This window comes from Sardina pilchardus, chromosome 1 (genome assembly GCF_963854185.1).
Source record: "Sardina pilchardus chromosome 1, fSarPil1.1, whole genome shotgun sequence".
Classification (NCBI taxonomy): domain Eukaryota; kingdom Metazoa; phylum Chordata; class Actinopteri; order Clupeiformes; family Clupeidae; genus Sardina; species Sardina pilchardus.
The window spans coordinates 3,425,035-3,448,652 of NC_084994.1; the positions used below are offsets into that span (position 1 = coordinate 3,425,035).

The 23,618-nt window shown below is 42.5% G+C and overlaps 1 protein-coding gene across 1 annotated transcript in view; it reads right to left on the reverse strand.

Annotated features, from left to right (window-relative positions):
• Window positions 1-497: 497 nt before the first annotated feature.
• Window positions 498-23,618, reverse strand: part of LOC134076425 (protein NLRC3-like) — a gene marked incomplete at its 5' end in the record, with an annotated part of 25,430 nt that continues 2,309 nt past the window's right edge. Inside the window, 8 exons of the mRNA XM_062531521.1 lie at window positions 498-667; window positions 933-956; window positions 1,558-2,013; window positions 3,195-3,241; window positions 4,179-4,352; window positions 21,463-21,940; window positions 22,004-23,309; window positions 23,591-23,598. Of these exons, the coding sequence (XP_062387505.1) occupies window positions 498-667; window positions 933-956; window positions 1,558-2,013; window positions 3,195-3,241; window positions 4,179-4,352; window positions 21,463-21,940; window positions 22,004-23,309; window positions 23,591-23,598 (2,663 nt within the window). The remainder of the gene's footprint in view (window positions 668-932; window positions 957-1,557; window positions 2,014-3,194; window positions 3,242-4,178; window positions 4,353-21,462; window positions 21,941-22,003; window positions 23,310-23,590; window positions 23,599-23,618) is intronic.

Sequence of the window (23,618 nt, forward strand, 5' to 3'; positions counted from 1 at the left end):
CAGGTTGTGTGTGTGTCGTGCAGTGCCTTCTGTAAGTAAAAGTGTATAAGTGTGAATATAGGGGCTGTGCTCTCTCTCTCTCTCTCTCTCTCTCTCTCTCTCTAGTTGAAGGTGCCCATGGTTTCAAGGTGTCAGCACAGTCAAGTCCACCTTCTGCACATTGGTCTAGCAGATGACAGAGAGACAGGTGACAGGGGGGTTCAGGTGTATCTCCAGAAAGTGATCTACAGGATACTGGATGTGTGTGTGTGTGTGTGTGTGTGTGTGTGTGTGTGTGTGTGTGTGTGTGTGTGAGTGTACAAGTGTGTGAGTGTGTGTGTGACCTACCTCCAGGTTACAACAGAAGAGGACACACATGTTCAATCATTTCATTCATTTAATTGGTTAATTTTACAAAAGTAAGTAAGTAAGCATAATAAGCAGGAGTGTGTGTGTGTGTGTGTGTGTGTGTGTGTGTGTGTGTGTTTGTGTGTGTGTCCTGCAGCAGGTCATGTGATCTAGATCAGAGACACTGAGGAGTCAGAATAAACATGAAACGCTGCATGTAGGGGCTCACTAGTGGATGTGGTGCTGAAGGTGTGCAGGTGTGTGAGAGTATCAGAGGAGACACTGTAGAAGGACAGAGTGCCGACCTCACGCTCCACATACACCCCTACTCTCCTAGAGCCTGCGGGGGGGACGGGGAGGACAGTCTCATTTCCATTGTGCATGGCTGTGTATTTGTCACTGTAACAGTCCCGACACCAGGCCTTGGCAGACCATCTGATCCCTTCACTCCTGCTGATGCTTTTATAGGCCACTCCCACATCAACACAGTGCCCACTCCACTCCCACTCCCAGTAGCAGCGTCCAGTCAGAGGCTCTCTGCTCAGCACCTGGGCATAGTTAGTAAATCTGTCTGGGTGGTCAGGATACGGCTGCTCCTCACTCACCCGCGTCACCTTCCTGTGTGTGTACTGCAGAACACAGCAGGTCATGTGATCAGAGACACTGATGAGCCTACTAATCCAAAGTGTTTGTGTGTGTGTGTGAGTGTGTGAGTGAGTGAGTGAGTGAGTGAGTGAGTGAGTGAGTGAGTGAGTGAGTGAGTGAGTGTGTGTGTGTGTGTGTGTGTACTGCAGGACACAGCAGGTTATGTGATCAGAGACACTGATGAGCCTACTAATCCAAAGTGTTTGTGTGTGTGTGTGTGTGGTGGTAAAAATGTGTGTGTGCGCTTGTCTGTATGTATGTAAGCACGCGTGTGTGTGTGTGTGTGTGTGTGTGTGTGTGTGTGTGTGTGTGTGTGTGTGAGTGTGAGTGTGTGTGTGTGTGTGTGTGTGTGTGCTTGTCTGTATGTATGTAAGCACAGGTGTGTGTGTGTGTGTGTGTGTGTGTGTGTGTGTGTGTGTGTGTGTCTATAGGTCATGTGGGTAGGTATAGAGGTAGGTGTGTGTGTGTGTGTGTGTGTGTGTGTGTGTGTGTGTGTGTGTGTGTGTGTGTGTGTAGGTCATGTGATCTAGATCAGAGACACTGATGAGTCAGTACCAACCCAAAGCGCTGCATGTAGGGGCTCACTAGTGAATGTGGTGGTGAAGGTGTGCAGGTGTGTGAGAGTATCAGATGAGACCCAGTAGAAGGACAGAGTGCCGACCTCACGCTCCACATACACTCCTACTCTCCTGGAGCCTGCGGGGGGGACGGGTGGGGCAGTCCCATTTCCATTGTGCCAGGCTGTGTACTTGTCACTGTAACAGTCCAGACTCCAGGCCTTGGCAGAGCTTCTGATCGCTTCCCTCCTGCTGATGCTTTTATAGGCCACTCCCACTTCAACAATGTCCCCACTCCACTCCCACTCCCAGTAGCAGCGTCCAGGCAGAGGCTCTCTGCTCAGCACCTGGGGATAGTCAGTAAATCTGTCTGGGTGGTCAGGATACGGCTGCTTCTCTCTCACCCGCGTCACCTTCCTGTTCCCCTCAGACAGAAGGAGTTCTCTGTGTGCCGTGTTTGGGTCCAGTGTGAACTCACAGGAAACTGTACACACAACACACAGCAGACAACACACGTCACAATGGAACAACACACACACATACATTACACGCACATGCGCGCGTGCACACACACACACACACACACACACACACACACACACACACACACACACACACACACACTACTGTAGATCACAAGACCTCCTGTGCCCTGCAGGACACACACACACACACACACACAAACACACACACACACACACACACACACACACACACACACACACACACACACAGATGTAGATCACATGACCTCCTGTGCCCTGCAGGACACACACACACACACACACACACAGATGTAGATCACATGACCTCTTGTACCCTGCAGGACACACACACACACACAAACCCTGTAGAATTACTCTTGAACCAGTACCTACACACACACACCTCCTGTGTCCACACACACACTTCCCGAGTTCTCTCAGACACACACCCATACCTACACACACACAAACACACACACACGTCAACAACACAACACGACAATATAATGATACACACATACCTTACAGTCATACACACTCACACTAACACACACACACACACACACACACCGTGTCCTGTAGAATTGCTCTTAGACACACACCTATACCTACACACACACACACAGTGTCCTGTAGAATTGCTCTCAGACACACACATACATGCACGCACGCACACGCACACACACACACAGTGTCCTGTAGAATTGCTCTCAGACACACACATACACACAAGCACACACACACACACACACACACACACCCTGTGTCCTGTAGAATTGCTCTCAGACACACAGCTACACACACACACACAGTGTCCTGTAGAATTGCTCTCAAACACACACCTACACACAAACACACACACACACACACACACGCCATGCGCACACACACACACACACACACACACACACACATACACCCTGTGTCCTGAAGAATTGCTCTTAGACACACACCCATACCTACCTATATTTACACGCACGCACGCACAGACACAGGCACACACACAGTGTCATGTAGAATTACTTTCAGAAATACACACACACACACACACACACACACCCCTCCTCACCCTACCAAACACACAGACACACACACACACTCACATTGCTATTAGACACCCATACACATACGCAAGCTAAAACATCTGAATGCAAACACAAATACGATATTAAACACTTACATCTCAGCAAACGTGGTCGTGCTCTGTCTAAAGAAGCATGGTCAGTTCTGTAAGAAAAACTAAATGTCACACACATGTACCATTTCACAGATGTCAAGACTGCTGTTTTTCTTTCTGTCTGTGCCACCTGTGAAATGCAAGGTGATGTATTATTTCACAGGACATGGTCCGCTATATGTTTCCCTTGATATAAAGTAATGAAGTAACTCTTTTTCCAGCTGTCTTTATCGCACACAAAGGCATCCACTTGTCCCAAGGTGACGCCACAAATCTAGTTCTCAGAGGGAGACAATCATGAAGTTAACAGCCTCAACACTGTCTGTCCTGTACTTAGATTAGAGTTAGTGAGAAACCTGAGGACTACCTCTGAATACCAAATGCACTTTCCAACAGTGAAACTCCATTATTTAATGCATGATCAGGGACCACCAGCAACGCCTTCACAGCTCACCTGTGGGTCACGGACCACTTGTTGAGAACCCTGAATTCATGATTGGTTGTTGTGCTACTTTCCTTGGTTACTTGGTTACATTTGATCTACTTCATAAGTGTCCCCATATACAGAATGAATAGACCCCTGGTCAGACTATCAGAGAATAGTTTTTTCAGCTCTCTGTTCTCTCTGTTCCTCTGCTCACCTCCCTGTCTTTCTGTTCATCTCACAGCCTGGAATCTGAGAGGTGTTCAAATTCAGCAAACAGTGATGAAGGTTTGTGTCAAATATGCTTTCTCTGAACAGTTACAAACAGACAGAAAACTATTTGCAGGGGTTCCTTAACATTCGGCTATGTTTGCAAACACCTCTAAATATTTGCATTACTGTGTGCTACATCAAAGAGATAACAAACACACTTCAGTGTAAAGCAGCTATTACAATACACATTTGAAAATAGGCCACTGCACTCGGTTTGAAGAAATGAATATGGTCTCCACAATGGAGACACTTTCTAAATGTGCAATACTGGGGTTTCTTTCTGAACATACTTAAGTATCTCCAGTTTACAGGCAGGATCCTCCAGTCTAGCAGATAACAGCTTCAGTCCTGATTCTCCAGGATGATTGTAGCTCAGATCCAGCTCTTTTAGATGGGAGGGGTTTGAAGTCAGAGCTGAAGCCAGAAAACCACAACCCTTCTCTGTGATGAGACAATCAGAGAGCCTGAGAGAGACAGAGAGAGAGAGAGAGAGAGAGAGAGAGAGAGAGAGAGAGAAAGACAGTTTATAATGTTGTTCAGTGGTCTAGGAGAAAATGGTCTCATGAAAACACTCCCATTGCCTTTTGTTGTTGATAAGAGATAAGAGATATCCTGTGGAGGCCCATGGTCCTCTTATATGTATAGTGTCTATATGTTAATTTCTACGTTGGAATGTTATGTGTGTGTGTGCGTGCGTGCGTGCGTGTGTGAAAACTACTAAGACATTATTATGACCGCCGCTAGCGTAGCTAGCGAAGCGGTCATATACTTGTTGTCAAAGTTTTTTTTTTTTTTTTTTTTTTTTCGTCATTTTTTGGTCAACGATTCCCGGGACACCGTAACACCGGGGCACATGAAACTTGGTGGGCATGTAGCCCCAGTAGACTTGTGCGGAAAAATTTCGTTTCGTCCCCGGGGGTCACTCCCCCCCCGCGCTGCCCCCGCCCGAAGCCCAAAAATTGCAGTTTTTCCTACATAACTACCTGAACCGTGGCACCGAGGATGACAATTTTTTTATGGTATGTTGGTCTCAAGAGCTCGGATCAACTTAGCTTATAACCAGTCATTTGTGATTTGCACCCCCATGGTAAAAATTGAAAATGTAATGTAATATTGCTTTAATTGCCCCTATCTTCAGATGAGATGCTATGAACTGCACCAAATTTCATGTGTATGATTAACCTGGCACCCTCTGGGAGTATGCCAAGTTTTGTGGAATTTCATCCATGGGGGGCTATAATAAATGTATTTATGTGTGCATTTAGTGAATGGTCCCTCAACGTCGCTGTTCTACACTGAAGCCTAGAATGGCCTGTGCCCCATGTAGCTGTGTCACTGGCCACCCCCGTGGCTACCCTGTGCTTACCAAATAAAACAATTATGTATTTATTACGATTTTATATGAGAACGTCAAAAGCAGAACTAATGCAACAACGTTCAAACACTGCAGCCTGCTGCCACTGGTGTGTGGCGCTGGCGCTGCTCAGTGAGTGATAGATCAGATCAGAGAGAAGAAGACAAACGAAGAAGATGGAGTTATGATTTCTCAGTTCCGAATGGCGGCCATATTGGAATTTTCTTTACTGTCGCTAGTTTCACACTAGCTGCTACTTGATTTCTCATGTTGCAGTAAGCTAAACGATTTCATCTCTTACGTGACTTGTTGTTCTTGCACGTAACTGTGTAACCGTCAAACTTATAAAGAAGTTGGTAAATGTCTTTACGTTTAGAAACGTTATCAAGCAAACTCCTCCGAGCAGATGCGAATAGCCTACAATGTCAGTAGGCCTACTCAAACAGTCGCAGGCTTAGGACTAGGTAAGTAAAACATCTCTTCTCTATATCTCTACTATTTTCATTTTAAAAACTGTATTTAAAGCGAACACCTGTTTCCAAAATGTATTTATAGAGTCTGTACATGTGGTCCCTAGCTTGGTTTGCCCGAAAATTAAGTGGAAATATCCTTTAGAAGTGTTTACTTTAGGCGCTAGTTAGCATGTAACAGCATCTGAATTAATGAACTGGCATGGTGCATTTATACCTGACGATCTCTTTCAAGTAATTTAAATAAAAACCGGACCTCATGGTTAGTATTTATAGAGTCTGTACATGTGCTCCCTAGCTTGGTTTGTCTGAAAATGAAGTGGAAATATCCTTTAGTAGTGTTTGTACTCTAGGCACCAGTTAGCATGTAACAACATGTGAATGAATGAACTGGCCACTAGCATGGTGCATTTATACCTGACGATCTCTTTCAAGTTATTTGAATAAAAAACTGACATCATGGTTAGTATTTATAGAGTCTGTACATATGGTCCCTAGCCTGGTTTGTCTGAGAATTAAGTAGAAATATCCTTTAGAAGTGTTTGTACTCTAGGCGCTAGTTAGCATGTAACAGCATCTGAAATTAACTGGCCACTACTGTATGGTGCATTTATACCTGACGATCTCTTTCAAGTCATTTAAATAAAAAATTGATATCATGGTTAATATTTGTAGAGTCTGTACATGTGGTCCCTTGCTTGGTTTGTCTGAAAATTAAGTGGAAATATCCTTTAGAAGTGTTTGTACTTTAGGCGCTAGTTAGCATGTGCCAGGTGTCATACCATTGCAGTAATCATCTCACTAAACCAATCTGTTCAACAGAGTTTGCCAGTCAGACCACTACACCTTTGCCAGCACCACCACCCAGCAAGCTTCATCAACTCCAGCCATGCCGGTAAATACAGTGCCTATTGACAGCCTACACACCCCTGTTCAAATGCCAGTAGCTTTGTTCATTGTTAAATCCTGTTGTTCTTAAATATGTTGTTGTGTTTTGGAAAGGTATTGCATTACATTACTCTTCACCTTTTGCTTTTGTAGTAAAACACATGTTGATGGTAGTGAAAAGGTTGTAAATTCAGCTCAATTTTGCTATTTTGGGAGGAAACACCACCAAAGATGCTGTTTAAGAGGATGCTGGGCCGGGCTTTGAGGAGGTCCCTGGCGCTCCAAATTAATTAGACTGGTGCAGCAGGAAAGGTGGCTTTTAAGTCCTTACATCTGAAGAGTGTGTTGCATAATATCATTATTAAAAATAATTTTAATAAATTGTTTAAGCATGTACAATAAATAAAGCATGTAAATGAGCATGTAAAATAAATAAACAAAAGCATGTAAAATAAATAAATAAACAAAATGTATTGAACCTAATACTATGTGTGGTGAGTCTGTGTGATCGTTGCTGAGGATAAATGTTTTTATATTGGATTATTAAATTACAGAATACATTTATAGGTTTCTCATCAGCAGGCACTGTCTTCACCTTAGTAAATTTGGTAACTTTGGTAAGCCCTGTAAATAATTGTAAATTGTTCTGATTGAGGGCAAATGGAAAGTGTTATAATGTATTATTGCTATTTTAGTACATCATTTTCATTATTATGGCCATAAATAAGGCCAATTAGAAGCTGGTGGGTAGTAAGCGGCAAAAGGGTGGCCCTATATCTGGAGCCACTTCTGAGCCGCCGGTGGACCGCCAGAGAACTGATGAGCAAAACTCCAGCGGGCCACTGGTGGGTACCCGCGTTGGACCGCCAACTCTGCCGCTGGTTTGTAACAGTAATTTTAGCATTGCCCATGGTGGATTAAATGATTGCAAAATATTTATTGAGGTGAGTTTAACAAGTGTAATTTCATTGGCATATAATTCAGGCCTAAAGTAGATGGCTAAATGGCTACAATAGAAGGATACACGAAAAGACCAAACTACCAAAATCTTCATATTTTATTACCACAGTTTCTATCTATAGGCCTCTCTTATTTGGTATACTGACTAGACATTATTGAACAAACAGAGGCTATTCATCTGTATTTCAGTATCTCAGTAGGTTAAAGTATTTTTAGATACCTCCCTGAAATTACTTTTTGCAGGTTGTGATGTCTTCTATATATTGTTGACGTTACTGTCAAAATGGCGTAACTGTTAAATTCCAATATAGTGAGTAGGCTATTGGCAAAACCGATTTCCATTTTTATGTTGAGCCGGCAGGGGGCTCAGTGTAAAAAGTAACTAAGTTCACACACACACATATCAACAGATTCACACGCACAGATAAACACACTTCCACGGATTCCACACACACACGCGCACACATGCACATTCACACACACACAGACAGACACACACACATCTTTATACAAGCAAACTCACACATGCACACACTCACATGAGCTGCAAGAGTAGGAGATATATACAGTATATTGCACAAATCGGAGATACAGGAAAGTTGACAAGCGTAATTCGTTTTGGAGAGAATGTGCAGAACTGAGCGGCGGTCATATTGTGTACCGCTATGCGGTGCATCTAGTTAAAATACTAATAAACTACAGAACTGCTCCAATGCTCTAAATAAATGTTCAGGCACCCACTGTGCTTGGCCTCTGGCCTCACGCCTGCAGCCATGCTGATATCTGCTACGGTGCTACCCACACCACTCTCACTGGTGCCATATTGCAAATCACAGCCATGGTGATATCTGCTACCCACACCACTCTCACTGCTGCCATATTGCAAATCACAGCCATGCTGATATCTGCTACCCACATCACTCTCACTGGTGCCATATTGCAAATCACAGCCATGCTGATATCTGCTACCCACACCACTCTCACTGCTGCCATATTGCAAATCACAGCCATGCTGATATCTGCTACCCACGCCACTCTCACTGCTGCCATATTGCAAATCACAGCCATGGTGATATCTGCTACCCACGCCACTCTCACTGCTGCCATATTGCAAATCACAGCCATGGTGATATCTGCTACCCACACCACTCTCACTGCTGCCATATTGCTTAATCCACAAACAAATCTTGAAACTCCCAAATCGGCTCAAACGTTTGACTACACAAATGCAATTATATAAGCAATACGCTACAGCATGTTCAATGCTGACCAGTTGGTGTTATATTGTCATGATTCATCTCCCTAAGATGATAATAAAATGGATACCCAGTTACCCACCTTAATGTGTGTATTTTGCAGTTCAAACTGGACAGTCCTTTAGAGAGAAGCTGAACTCCAGAATCCCCCAGATCATTGTGATTCAAGTCCAGCTGTAGCAGTGAGTTTGGTGATTGTAGAACTGAAGTAACAATCTCACAGGACTTATCAGTGAGTTTACAGTCAGCAAATCTGCAACAACATTTGACAGGATTATGACAGAAGAACTCTACACATTACGCAAGTTTACTTTGAATCAAATTGACTACATTTAGTGAAATGCACATAAAATGACATAAGTGTAAACAGTGTATTTGATGCTGCATTTAGATTGGCTGATTATTGATTGATTCATGACTCATTTGTTACCTGTAATGAGAACTAGTCATGCTGCAGTAACAGTAACAGGTCACATGCTGTAGTCTATGTGTTAATGGATGTGTTCTAACTAGACTATAGGAAATGCATTTTTTTACTCAAAGAGAGTTTTTGTTTGTTTTGTATAAGTCTGTCAATCAAATGTTCTGTTCTGAGTGGAGATTATAAAGTACCAGTTAAGCTACTGAATGCATGAATGCAATTTCATGTATCCTCTCTTGCGTGAATGTAAGAATAAATCAATAAATCAGTTAAGTAATATATCAGTAAATCAATCCAGACTACAACTTGATGCTTCTGGTTCACTAGAGTACATACTGAAGTGCTTCAACTTTGTGGTGAGGATCCTCCAGTGTAGCAGATAACAGTTTCTGTGCTGATTCTCCAGGATGATTGTTGTTCACATCCAGCTCTTTCACACAGGAGGGGTTTAACATCAGAGCCAGAGCCAGACAAACATAACCTTCATCTGAAATACCACACTTACTGAGCCTGAGAGAGAGAGAGAGAGAGAGAAAGAGAGAGAGAGAGAGAGTTAGTTCTAGCAATGGAACTGAAATCTTACGGCCATCCTTCCCATGCTACTGATGTTATGATAGAGGCCACTGCAGTCCATCCCACTACACAACACAAGAACAACACCGTTTTCTCCCGCATATTGGACTGGGGTTCGAGTTCGAGCTCCGCTGCTGAAGCTAACCCAGTGAGGTGAAGCACACACACACCCAGAGCAGTGAGCTGCCTGCTTTACTTCCTGTATATACACAAACACACTAACCCAGAGCAGTGAGCTGCCTGCTTTACTTCCTGTATACACACACACACACTAACCCAGAGCAGTGAGCTGCCTGCTTTACTTCCTGTATGTACGTGACTTGGACCCCCCCAAATGGGACCAAAACGAAACTTTGGGGGGGGGGGGGGGGTCCTGAAATACTTGATATATTATTAAAATTAAGTGTTGAAAAAAAGTCTCTGGTTATTTAATATTTCTCAACGTACTAGGAGTAATCTAGTAGCATACGATTTCACACACCCAATGGACTGTACCATTTCTGCGCTAACACGCACACACTGCATTACCCACACGCAACATAAGCGCACACCTCACCACTGCATACTGATCGCTACCTAGACTGTATACATTAGTTCAGTTTTTGTTAATGTATTATTTCTTCGTTATTTGGTTAAACAGCAAATTATTGTTTAAACTTATCACGCCTCCGTCCTCCCTCACTGTCTGGTTCCCTAGGCCATGCCAATGTCTCCGTCGTTCCTGTCAACTTGGGATAGGCTATCATCCAGGTTTACTTGTAGTGCAGTTCAGCTAAAACTCATCTCATGGATAATCTGGACATTAGGTTTTTACTTTAACCTGGGGCTCACATACAACAATATACTAGTGGATTTGTCTGTGAGACACAATGTGATTATAAGCATGAAAATTGAAGCGTCTATTAAAGAAAAACGGCTTGTTTCGGCGCAGCATGAGAGACGAGTTGACAACGAATTAACCCGAGTAGCCTAGGCTACTGTACGGAGCCCAATGTTAACTTTTCCTGCGTTGTCTCAGAACGTAGTTTGAGATTTCAGGGGAGACTTACAGTAGGCCTATATTTGGCTGGCTGCTCCAGGGCCGAGGTACTTGAATTGACTCGGGTGAACTCCCTCTCTCCTTCACAACAGCAGCAGGTTAATAATTTGCAGTGTGGTTTGGATCCGAGGATTTATTTTTTGATCTTTATAACAGTATCGCTACATTCACATCCCTCTGTAACATGCCTCTCTCTCCCACTCTCATCTCACACACGCGCGCAGGCGGCACCGAAATGCTCCGAAAAGGCTCGTTTGAGATCAAAATATGTCTGTCTTCGTCTGTCTACAATTAACTTCTCTGGTCATGAATCTGATCTGAATGAGCGTGTAAAAGTTTTAAATCTGCATGCAATCGTTGTTTGAAGCGTAGTTTGTACGCTACTGTAGTTTTGCTCGTCTAGGCTGGGCATATAGGTCATAATTAATTAATCACTGAAGTCATGATGCTTAAGTCGTGTCATTTATTCCCTCCGTGGTATTAGCATAGCCTGTCCTACTTTTAGTCTAAAACAATAGATTGTTATTAGGCCTATTTTTTTTATTAGGCTACATAGCCTAATTCATTCTGCAATGCAATTGTTCCTAATATAGCCTTGATCGTCACTGTTGATGGAGATCCGAAGTAGGCCCATGATGTATCTGGATAATGTAACGTCAGGCTGGTTGTTCAGTGTTGCAGTGTACTTGTTTGTAAGTCACGTCGGTAAATCTGTTGCCCGCATTCAGCGCGTCGCTGCCCGCAGATCACGTGAATAAGCAATTTGTGAAGATGCTTCCTTAATCCTGTCTTATTAAGTAAGTTGGTGCTGTTTGTTGTTTACCCCAATATATTTGTTAGCAATATTTTTCTTCAGAATTAGCAACCTGGCATAGGCATTTTATGCAGTTACCACGAATGTTGGTTACACACCGTTAGTGTGTAGTGATGTAGGTATGAACATAGGCCTACTAGACGCAAGGTAAAATTATGACGTCATTGGCAATTTTGTCAAAAAAACAGACCCCCCGAAGATGGAGGGGTAATTCGAACACTGTGTGTGTGTGTGTGTGTGTGTGTGTGTGTGTGTGTGTGTGTGTGTGTGTGTGTGTGTGTGTGTGTGTGTGTGTGTGTGTGTGTGTGTGTGTGTGTGTGTGTGTGTGTGTGTGTGTGTGTGTGTGTGCATGTGTATATGTGTGTTAGGGGTTAGGTGCAGGTGCTCAAGTGTGTGTGTGTGTGTGTGTGAGGGGTTAGGTGCCTTGCTCAAGGGCACTTCAGCCGTGGATGTGACGTGGGAGAGCAGTGCCCACATTTTTTGGGGGATCGGGGAACGGGGAACGGGATCGGGGAACCCTACGGTTACAAGCTCGAAATCCAAACCAGTAGACCACGGCTGGCCCCCTCTATAATGAGACTAGTCATTATTAGGGTTGGGTATCGTTTGAATTTGAACGATTCCGATTCCGATTTCGATTCCTTGTTTCGATTCCGGTTCCTAACGATTTTCGATTCCGATTCTTGTAAAAGGCAGGGTCAAAAAAGTTTGGATATTTTAAATGAGCTCGCTAACCAACGGTCTTTCTGAATGACATTTACTATAAATTTCTCACAGGGCTGTTTTCAACTACAATATAAATCGTCTTCTTGTTGCCTCAGCTCGGTTATGCAAACACCTTCTTCGTTGGTGTTTAGTGGTTTCTTCTTCCGGTTCGCGGACTGGGAATCGATACTAGGAACTGAAATTTAAACTTTTGAACGATTCCGGGAGAATTGGAAAGCTAGTCCCGGTTCCCATCGATTCTCGATTCTCGATACCCAACCCTAGTCATTATGGTTAAGATAACCCATTCTGTCAGCTTTGTCTTATTGTCCTTCAACTTGTGACATCAATGGAACTCTGTGAAATCATTATTTGATTGGTCAGGAGCTCCTTCGCTTTCAAATATGTTCTTGAATTTCCCCTTGCGGATCAATAAAGTATCTATCTATCTATCTAAATACGATATTTCACATCAAACGAGACTAGTAGAATACATGTGTTTAGTAACCTGCTTAATTTCATGTGAATGTTTTGTCAGAAAAAAAAATTTACTTGGTGTGTACAGGTCTTAAGACACATATAAAACACCAACCAAACCATAATGTGCTATGCTAGTCATAATAATAATCCTTTACAAAGACATGTCTGACTAACACCAACCTTAAGGTCTGCAGTTTGCAGTGGGGACTAGACAGTCCCTTAGAGAGAAGATGGACTCCAGAATCTCCCAGGTCATTGTGACTCAGGTCCAGCTCTATCAGGGAGTTTGGTGACTGTAGAACAGCAGCCACAATTCCACAGGACTTCTCTGAGAGTTTGCATCCAGCAAGTCTGCATAACAACATGAAAAAAGGTCAAATATTGCAGAGATGGATAAATGGGATACAAGGTGCCCCGATAAATCAAGAGATCTTTCGTAAGTCATTTCCATGCCCCCCCCCCCCCCCCCCCCCCACACACACACACACACACACACACACACACACATGAATGGTTTGTAATGTTATAAGAGGACATAGTTTTAAACAGTGTAGTTGATGCTGCATTTAGATTGGCTGATTATTGATTTATTCAGTCAAACTACAGAACTGCCTGAGCTCATCGGGACACTCATCCATCCTACTGCACAACACACACACACACACACACCCACACACACACACACCCACACACACACAGACACACACACACACACACACACACACACACACACACACACACACACACACACACACACACACACACACACACACACACACACACACAACCACCCTTTGTTCCCTTTTATTGGACTGGCGTTTTGCTATTTGGGTGGACAGTTGCAACAACTTGTAGGCCTAGTTTAAAATGTTACATGAGAACTAGTCCTTCTGCAGAAACACTAACAGGTCACATACTGTATTGTAGTATACTTGTTAAACACTAGAATTACATTACAAGTGCATTTACTCCTTAGTTTCACGCTTTCAAATGCACTCTTGTTCTGTGTTCTGACTATACAGTAGGAAATGCATTTTTCATTCAGAAGAGGGTTTTTTTGCTGAAGACTGTCAATCAAATGTTCTGTTCTGTTTATAGATGATACAGTAGGGGTTAGGCTACTGAATGCAATTGTATGTATCTTCTATCCACTTCTGTGAATGTAAGAATCAATCAATCAATCAATCAATCAATCAATCAATCAATCAATCAATCAATCAATCAATCAATCAATCAATCAATCAATCAATCAATCAATCAATCAATCAATCAATCCAGACTACAACTTGATGTATCTAATTCTCTAGAGTACATACTGAGGTGCTTCAGCTTTGCGATGAGGATCCTCTAGTGTAGCAGATAACAGTTTCTGTGCTGATTCTCCAGGATGATTGTTGTTCACATCCAGCTCTTTCACACAGGAGGGGTTTAACATCAGAGCCAGAGCCAGGGAAACATAACCTTCATCTGAAATATCACACTGACTGAGCCTGAGAGAGAGAGAGAGAGAGAGAGAGAGAGAGAGAGAGAGAGAGAGAGAGAGAGAGAGAGAGAGAGAGAGAGAGAGAGAGAGAGAGAGAGAGAGAGAGAGAGAGAGAGAGAGAGAGAGAGAGAGAGAGAGAGAGAGAGAGAGAGAGAGAGATAGTTCTGATTGTTAATGTAAAAAATGTTATGCTGTTTTGCTTGTGCTTTGGCAATACTGTACTTACACTCATGCTAATAAAGCAGCCTTGAGTTGAATTGAGAGAGAGAGAGGGTGTCATTCTAAAACTATGCCACAGTAAACCCTCAGGACTCAGTCTGTAAACGTATATAATTAAAAGCCTGAACACGCGAGATATGTCATTATGTCATGAAATCCCAGGGCAAAAAAACACAGAATGTCAACACAGTCCAATGCAATTATTTAAAATATTTCACTTTCTATTTCATGCTCACGTCACACATGTTAACACACTTTCAGTAGAGAGTAGCCCATTGACTTCAGAGTGACTTTATGACGTTGTTTATACTGTAGCTACATGCAGTAGACAGTAGCCTATTGACTTCAGAGTGTCTTTATGACGTTGTTTTTTACATGCAGCCAAGAAAGAGATGGTTTTGGGTTAGACATGCCCACTACAAGAGAGAACAACAGGGAGAGCTCATAACATCATGGAGATTTAAAGCAGATCAGCCTTTGTTCATTCATGGGGTGCATTTTGGCTTGAGCTGCAGGGGACTTGAAAGAATCAAACTTGTTGAAATCGACATCTCTTGAAAGTAACGTCATGCAACAGCTGACGGTAAAAGATACTGCATTGAGATTTGGGAAGATGGTTGGAACGTGGTAAGAGGTGAGGAAAGCTGTCTGTGGTGGAGCTCGCACTCTTGAACACCTGGGAGAGTTCTGATGTAATGTAAACTCTTTGTGACTTTGACATTCAGGCCTATTATGAGACTAGTCATCATGGGCAGCAAGATTACCCATTTTGTCAGCTTTGCCTGCTTGTCATTCTACTTGTGACATCAACAGAACCCTGTGAAATCATTATTTGATTGGTCAGGAGCTCCTTTTCAAATGCGAGATGTCACATCAAACGAGACAAATAAGAATGCATGTGTTGCTTAATTCCGGGTGAATATTTTGTCCGAAAAACTGGACCTGGTCTGTACAGGTCTTAAGACACATATAAAACACCAACCAAACTATAATGTGCTACGCTAGTCATAATAATAATCCTTTACAAAGACATGTCTGACTAACACCAACCTTAAAGGGATAGTTCGGATTTTAAGACACGAAGTTGTATGGGTTCCCTGTCAGCAACGTAGTGCATCAGCACTGACTTACCCCCCGACAGCGTCCTGTGAGCCGAGATCCAGCCGGTTTTTGATCGTTTTTGATGCCGGACTATTTTCTTCAGCAAGTTTCTGGGGTCACGAAAGTAAAGTGTTTTTCTTCTCAAAACCATATGCGTTCAACAGAGTGATATATTTGCACCACAAAAACGTTGTCCAGCTGTCAGTAGCGCGCAGTGATAGGAATCGCGAAAAATAAGTAAGTGATAACGAGGTTTGAATTTTTCCTGGACAACGTTTTTGTGGTGCAAATATATCACTCTGTTGAACGCATATGGTTTTGAGAAGAAAAACACTTTACTTTCGTGACCCCAGAAACTTGCCGGACTACTTTCTTCAGCATCAAAAACGATCTAAAACCGGCTGGATCTCGGCTCACAGGACGCTGTCGGGGGTAAGTCAGTGCTGATGCACTACGTTGCTGACAGGGAACCCATACAACTTCGTGTCTTAAAATCCGAACTATCCCTTTAAGGTCTGCAGTTTGCAGTGGGGACTAGACAGTCCCTTAGAGAAAAGATGGACTCCAGAATCTCCCAGGTCATTGAGACTCAGGTCCAGCTCTACCAGGGAGTTTGGTGACTGTAGAACAGCAGCCACAATTCCACAGGACTTCTCTGAGAGTTTGCACTTAGCAAGTCTGCATAACAATATGAGAAAGGACAAAATATTACAGAGATGGATAAATGGGATAGGCCTACAAGGAGCCCTGATAAATCAGCACTATCAAGTGATCTTTCACAGGTCATTCCCATGCCAAATCACACACACACACACACACACACACACACACACACACACACACACACACACACACACACACACACACACACACCTGAAAGGTTGGTAATGTTATGAGAGGACAGAATTGTATACATATACAGTATGCAATTTATTAACATAAGTGTCACTTTATGGCACACTATCAACCACAATCCTTTTATTCTTAATTTCGTGTTAATATTTAATCTGAAAAATTGGACTTAGTGTGTACAGATCTTAAGACACATATAAAACACCAACCAAACAATAATGTGCTACGCTAGTCATAATAATAATCCTTTACAAAGACATGTCTGACTAACACCAACCTTAAGGTCTGCAGTTTGCAGTGGGGACTAGACAGTCCCTTAGAGAGAAGATGGACTCCAGAATCTCCCAGGTCATTGTGACTCAGGTCCAGTTCTATCAGGGAGTTTGGTGACTGTAGAACAGCAGCCACAATTCCACAGGACTTCTCTGAGAGTTTGCATTCAGCAAGTCTGCATAACAACATGAGAAAAGATAGTATATTACAGAAATGGATAAATGGGATACAAGGTGCCCTGATAAATCAGCACTATCAAGTGATCTTTCACAGGTCCTTCCCATGCCAAATCACACACACACACACACACACACACACACTGAAAGGTTGGTAATTTTTATGAGAGGACAGAATTGTATACATATAAGCAATTTATCAACATAAGTGTCACTTTATGGCACACCATCAACCACAATCCACAATCCTACTATGCTTAATTTCGTGTAAATATTTTGTCTGAAAAATTGGCGAGTACAGGTCTTAAGACACATATAAAACACCAACCAAATCTTAATCTGCTATGCTAGTCATAATAATAATCCTTTACAAAGACATGTCTGACTAACACCAACCTTAAGGTCTGCAGTTTGCAGTGTGGACTAGACAGTCCCTTAGAGAGAAGATGGACTCCAGAATCTCCCAGGTCATTGTGACTCAGGTCCAGCTCTATCAGGGAGCAGTGGGGACTAGACAGTCCCTTAGAGAGAAGATGGACTCCAGAATCTCCCAGGTCATTGTGACTCAGGTCCAACTCTATCAGGGAGTTTGGTGACTGTAGAACAGCAGCCACAATTCCACAGGACTTCTCTGAGAGTTTGCACTTAGCAAGTCTGCATAATGAGAAAGGATAAAATATTACAAATATGGATACATGGGATACAAGGTGCCCCGTTAAATCAGCAGCATCAAGTTATCTTGCGCATGTCATTCCCATGCCAAATCACACACACACACACACACACACACACACACACCTGAAAGGTTGGTAATGTTATGAGAGGACAGAATTGTATACATATAAGCAATTTATTAACATAAGTGTCACTTTATGGCACACTATCAACCACAATCCTTTTATTCTTAATTTCGTGTTAATATTTAATCTGAAAAATTGGACTTAGTGTGTACAGATCTTAAGACACATATAAAACACCAACCAAACAATAATGTGCTACGCTAGTCATAATAATAATCCTTTACAAAGACATGTCTGACTAACACCAACCTTAAGGTCTGCAGTTTGCAGTGGGGACTAGACAGTCCCTTAGAGAGAAGATGGACTCCAGAATCTCCCAGGTCATTGTGACTCAGGTCCAGCTCTATCAGGGAGTTTGGTGACTGTAGAACAGCAGCCACAATTCCACAGGACTTCTCTGAGAGTTTGCACTCAGTAAGTCTGCATAACAACATGAGAAAGGATAAAAGATTACAGAGATGGATAAATGTGACCATTCAAAGCGAAATCAGTCGTTTTGCGCACAACGTTATTTTGAGAAAATCAACAATAACAAACTTCCGGGTTAAAATGTTGAATTTCACGTTTTCGCATAATTCGACTGTATACAGTCTACAGTTTCGGTAACACTTTAGTTTGGGGTGTCGCTGTTACAGTGTACCTACCTAATTAGGTACAGTGGTACAACCTGTGTAACAACATGTACTATTAGGTACTATCATTGTACTTGCATTATGTATTTGTGGGTACCTACATATAGTTGTTACATTGTAATACTGAGTACTTTTACAAAACGTTGCCAATGACAAAGGGCTGACCTGAGACCTGCTGAATGGGGTAAGTCTGGTCATGAAAGATTTGATATACAAACCATTCTTAGCTCCAGTCAAGGGGTCATTGTCTTCAGTGTACATGTAACAGCTGTGCTGCTACAACCTTGTTACGGGTTTATGTCACTGTATCAAAGAGTAATAAGTGTGTACCAACACAGTTGATACATGTGCTACATAGGGTAATGGCAGACATGTTCCAAGACATCAGAGACACAACACACATGTCATATGTGCATGCAAGTAATTGGCTGGTGCACTAACAGGTTTATTCCACAGTATCAAAGAGTAACAAAGGTGTAGCAGTGCAGCTGTTACATTTATCAATATGTCACAAATACAATAATGTCACAAATCACAATAACTTAATTTAATAGATTTTACCAAAACGACTGGTTCCGCTTTACAGGGTCACAAATGGGATACAAGGTGCCCCGATAAATCAAGAGATATTTCGCATGTCATTCAACTCTAGAGTACATACTGAAGTGCTTCAACTTTGCGGTGAGGATCCTCCAGTGTAGCAGATAACAGTTTCTTTGCTGATTCTCCAGGATGATTGTTGTTCACATCCAGCTCTTTCACACAGGAGGGGTTTAACATCAGAGCCAGAGCCAGACAAGCATAACCTTCATCTGAGATATCACATTTATTGAGCCTGAGAGAGAGAGAGAGAGAGAGAGAGAGAGAGAGAGAGAAAGTTAGGTCCAATTGGACTTGGTGTGTAACCAAACCATAATGTGCTAAGCTAGTCCTTTAAAAAGACATGTCTGACTAACACCAACCTTAATGTCTGCAGTTTGCATTGGGGACTAGACAGTCCCTTAGAGAGAAGCTGAACTCCAGAATCTCCCAGGTCATTGTGACTCAGGTCCAGCTCTATCAGGGAGTTTGGTGACTGTAGAACAGCAGCCACAATTTCACAAGACTTCTCTGAGAGTTTGCATTCAGCAAGTCTGCATAACAACATGAGAAAGATAAAATATTACAGAGATGGATAAATGGGATACAAGGAGCCCGAATAAAGCAGCACCATCAAGTGATCTTCTGCAGGTCATTCCCATGCCAAATCACACACACACACAAACACACACACACACACACACACACACACACACACACACACACACACACACACACACACACCTGAAAGGTTGGTATTGTTATGAGAGGACAGAATTGTATACATATAAGCAATTTATTACATTTCATTTGGCTGACACTTTTTAACCAAAGCGACTTACAACATGATAAAACATTTAAGTTTTTTAAGAGCACTTTAAGAGCACTTCTAACATCAATTAAAAAAACACAATAAGTGCATCAATGAGTGTAGTAAGTGAATTTATCAACTTAAGTGTCACTTTATAGCACACCATCAACCACAATCCTACTATGCTTAATTTCGTGTGAATATTTCGCCCGAAAAAATTGGTGTGTACAGGTCTTAAGACACGTATAAAACATCAACCAAACCATAATGTGCTACACTAGTCATAATAATAATCCTTTACAAAGACATGGCTGACCAACACCTACCTTAATGTCTGCAGTTTGCAGTTAGGACTAGACAGTCCCTTAGAGAGAAGATGGACTCCAGAATCTCCCAGGTCATTGTGACTCAGGTCCAGCTCGATCAGGGAGTTTGGTGACTGTAGAACAGCAGCCACAATTCCACAGGACTTCTCTGAGAGTTTGCATTCAGCAAGTCTGCATAACAACATAAGAAAGGATAAAATATTGCCCAATCACACAAACACACTCACCCACCCACAACCCACTGATACCTGCACAAGACTAGTGCACATGTGCAAAATTGCAAATCACTCAGTCATGCACCTACACACCTGAAAGGTTTGTAATGTTATAAGAGGACAGAATTGAACTGTATACATAAGCAATTTCTTAACGTAAGAGGCACTTTGTGGCACACTACAATCCTGTAGTGAAGATTTCTCAATTCTTCAAATGAAAAAGTGTCCACCAGGCACATTTGCAACAGCTCATTCAAATAAAACGGTGTCATGAAACAGCGAAGTACATGTTCACACAAGACTATTTCACCTCTAGGCATCTTTAAAGGTTTTATACCGTCGGCCTAGATTGGTAGTAGACTAGTCTGGGTGAACCGGTCAGGGCAGGTCAGTCTGAAAAAGATCCCATTGACGCCTGTTTCCAACTGACTTTCAGAGACGTAATCAGCAATGAAATCAAACATACAATCTACCACATCCATTTCAGAAGTGCAGCAAGCACATCTTGTTGGTAATTATAGTTTTATGGTAGCTATTTACTCAATTGTAAAGAAATAAAAGGCAATAATACAGGCTATAAGCCCAATGCACTTCTAATCATGTAAGAATGTAAGGCTTTTATTCTTATTCCATTGCAACTTTAAACAGGTCTAAGGAGTTTATTGTTTTCATGTAGCCCTGGCAACTAGCCGGCCTGTATAATATGCACTTGAAATGAAACCTATTGATACGGTTCGGGAGAAGAGATATAATCCCGCCCACACTGGAAATTGATTGGTTGACTTACCGAAACATGCCAATCAGGATGATTCATGAGACACACACGCACACTATCACACACATGAACTGTCTCTCGCTCTGCCTCTCTGTCGTGTGCGCGCTACACAGATGCTATGCGCGGTTTTGAGCACAGTCTGTGTCGTGTGTGCGCGATCTTGCCCGCTCGCTCTAGATTCCGGGAGATTTTAAGTAATTTGCGGGCATCAGTGAGTCGCTATTAATATGCGGGAGACTCCCGGAACTTCCGGGAGACTTGGGATGTCTGCTAACAGGTTACTCTGGGTTCACCCCAGGTGGTAGTAGACTAGTTACTTCACTATTATATTGAGTCACTATAATTAGGTCAGTCTCTCCATCAGAAACTCACCGTGCCTTTCTGCAGCACCTCACAGCTGGGAGCAGTCTCCTGCGTCCCTCATCTGATGTGTTGTATTTCTTCAGCTCAATCTCATCCAGCACATCCACAGACATCAGAAGCATGTGGGCCAGTGCTGAACAGTGGGCAGGAGATAACTTCTGTTTGATGTTCTTTGGTGATGACAAGTATGTCTGAATTTCTTTGTGCATGGAATCATCATTCATTTCAAATAAGCAGTGGAAAAGATTGATGCATCGTTCAGGAGAGAGACCCTCTCTGTTCAGCTTCTTCATGTACTGACATATTTCCTTGATACTATCTGAGCTGTTGTGTGTGCGGTTCAGTAGACCTTGCAGAAGTCTGTGATTGCTCTCCAGAGAAATGCCCATTAGGAAGCGAAGGAAGAGATCCAGGTGTCCGTTCTGGCTCTCCAAAGCCTTATCAACTGCCCTCTTAAGTAAAACATGTAAGTTGTCTTGAGTTTGTCCTAAAATTGCTGATACAACATTAGATAAAAATGATGGCTTGAGTTCATCTCTTTCCTGTTCACTGAGGAAGCATTTCAATGCCTCAAGTTTCTTAGCCAAATACGAGTGAAACACAAACACAGCTGCCAGAAACTCCTGGACACTCAGATGCACAAAGCAGTAGACCTTCTTCTTTTGAGATTCCACAGTTTCTGTCTTGAAGATCTCAGTGCACATGCCAGAGTACACTGAGGCTTCACTGACATCAATACCACACTCTCTCAGGTCTTCCTCATAAAACATGAGGTTGCCATTCTCTAGATTCTTGAAAGCCAGTTCTGCCAGCTTCAGTAAAATGAACCTCTGAGATTTCAGGAGTTTCTTTGTATCTTTTTCAGATTTACTCTGATACTTCTGATCCTTTCGTGTGGTTTGGATGAGCAAGAAGTGTATGAACATCTCAGTCAGCGTTTTGGGAATGTCTTTGATGTTTTTTCTCTCCAGCATCTGCTGAAGTACAGTAGCTGCAATCCAACAGAAGACTGGAATGTGGCACATAATATGGAGACTCCTGGATGTCTGAATGTGTGAGATGATTTTGTTGGCCTGACTCTCATCTCTGATTCTCTTCCTGAAGTATTCTTCTTTCTGTGGGTCATTGAATCCTCGCACTTCTGTTACCTGGTTGATGAACTGATCAGGAATCTGACTGGCTGCAGCTGGTCGTGAGGTTATCCAGATGAGTGCAGAGGGGAGCAGAGTTCCCTGAATGAGGCTCGTCATCAGAACATCCACTGATGATGTTTGTTTCACATCAGACAACTCACTGTTCTGTTCCAGATCCAGAGTCAACCGACTCTCATCCAAACCATCAAAGATGAACAAAACCTGACAGTCTTTATATCCTTCACCATCATTTAGCTCCTTCAACTCAGGGTGGAAGTCAAGCAGGAGCCTGTGAAGACTATACTGATCATCCCTGACTAAATTAAGCTCACGGAAAGAAAGGGGAAACATAAAATCTATATCCTGATTGGCTACCCCATCTGTCCAATCAATAATGAACTTCTGAACTGAGACAGTTTTTCCAATACCAGCAACACCTTTGGTCATCACAGTTCTAATGTGCTTCTCCTGTCCAGGTAAGGGCTTGAAGATGTCGTTGCAGTTGATTGGTGTGTCTTCTGTGGATTGAGATCTGGACGCTGACTCTACCTGCCAAATCTCATGTTCCTTATTCACCCCTTCACTCTCTCCCTCTGTGATGTAGAGCTCTGTGTAGATCTTATTGAGGAGTATCTCAGCTCCTGGTTTGATGATGCCTTCAGAGATGTTCTCAAACCTCCTCTTCAGACTGGCTTTGTGATTCTTTATAACTCTCCTCAGGTCCTCATCTGTTTAAAAAATGACAAAAACAAGTAATTTAAAAGTCATCAAAAGAGTCAATAATAAAAAATAATCCATTAATTCTCACAAACTCTCTACAAATAGGCCTACATCCACAAGCACTAATGAATAATAATACATAAATAGTGACAAGCAAAGCTGGCTGGGCTACTTCTAAAAGACTAACCCAGAGATGACTGGAGCACTCAGATGAAATAAACTTTTTTATTATGGTGCACAAACGACTAACGTTTCGACGCACTGCGTCTTCTTCAGACTCTGACTTTCTCTTCTTGACTCTGAAGAAGACGC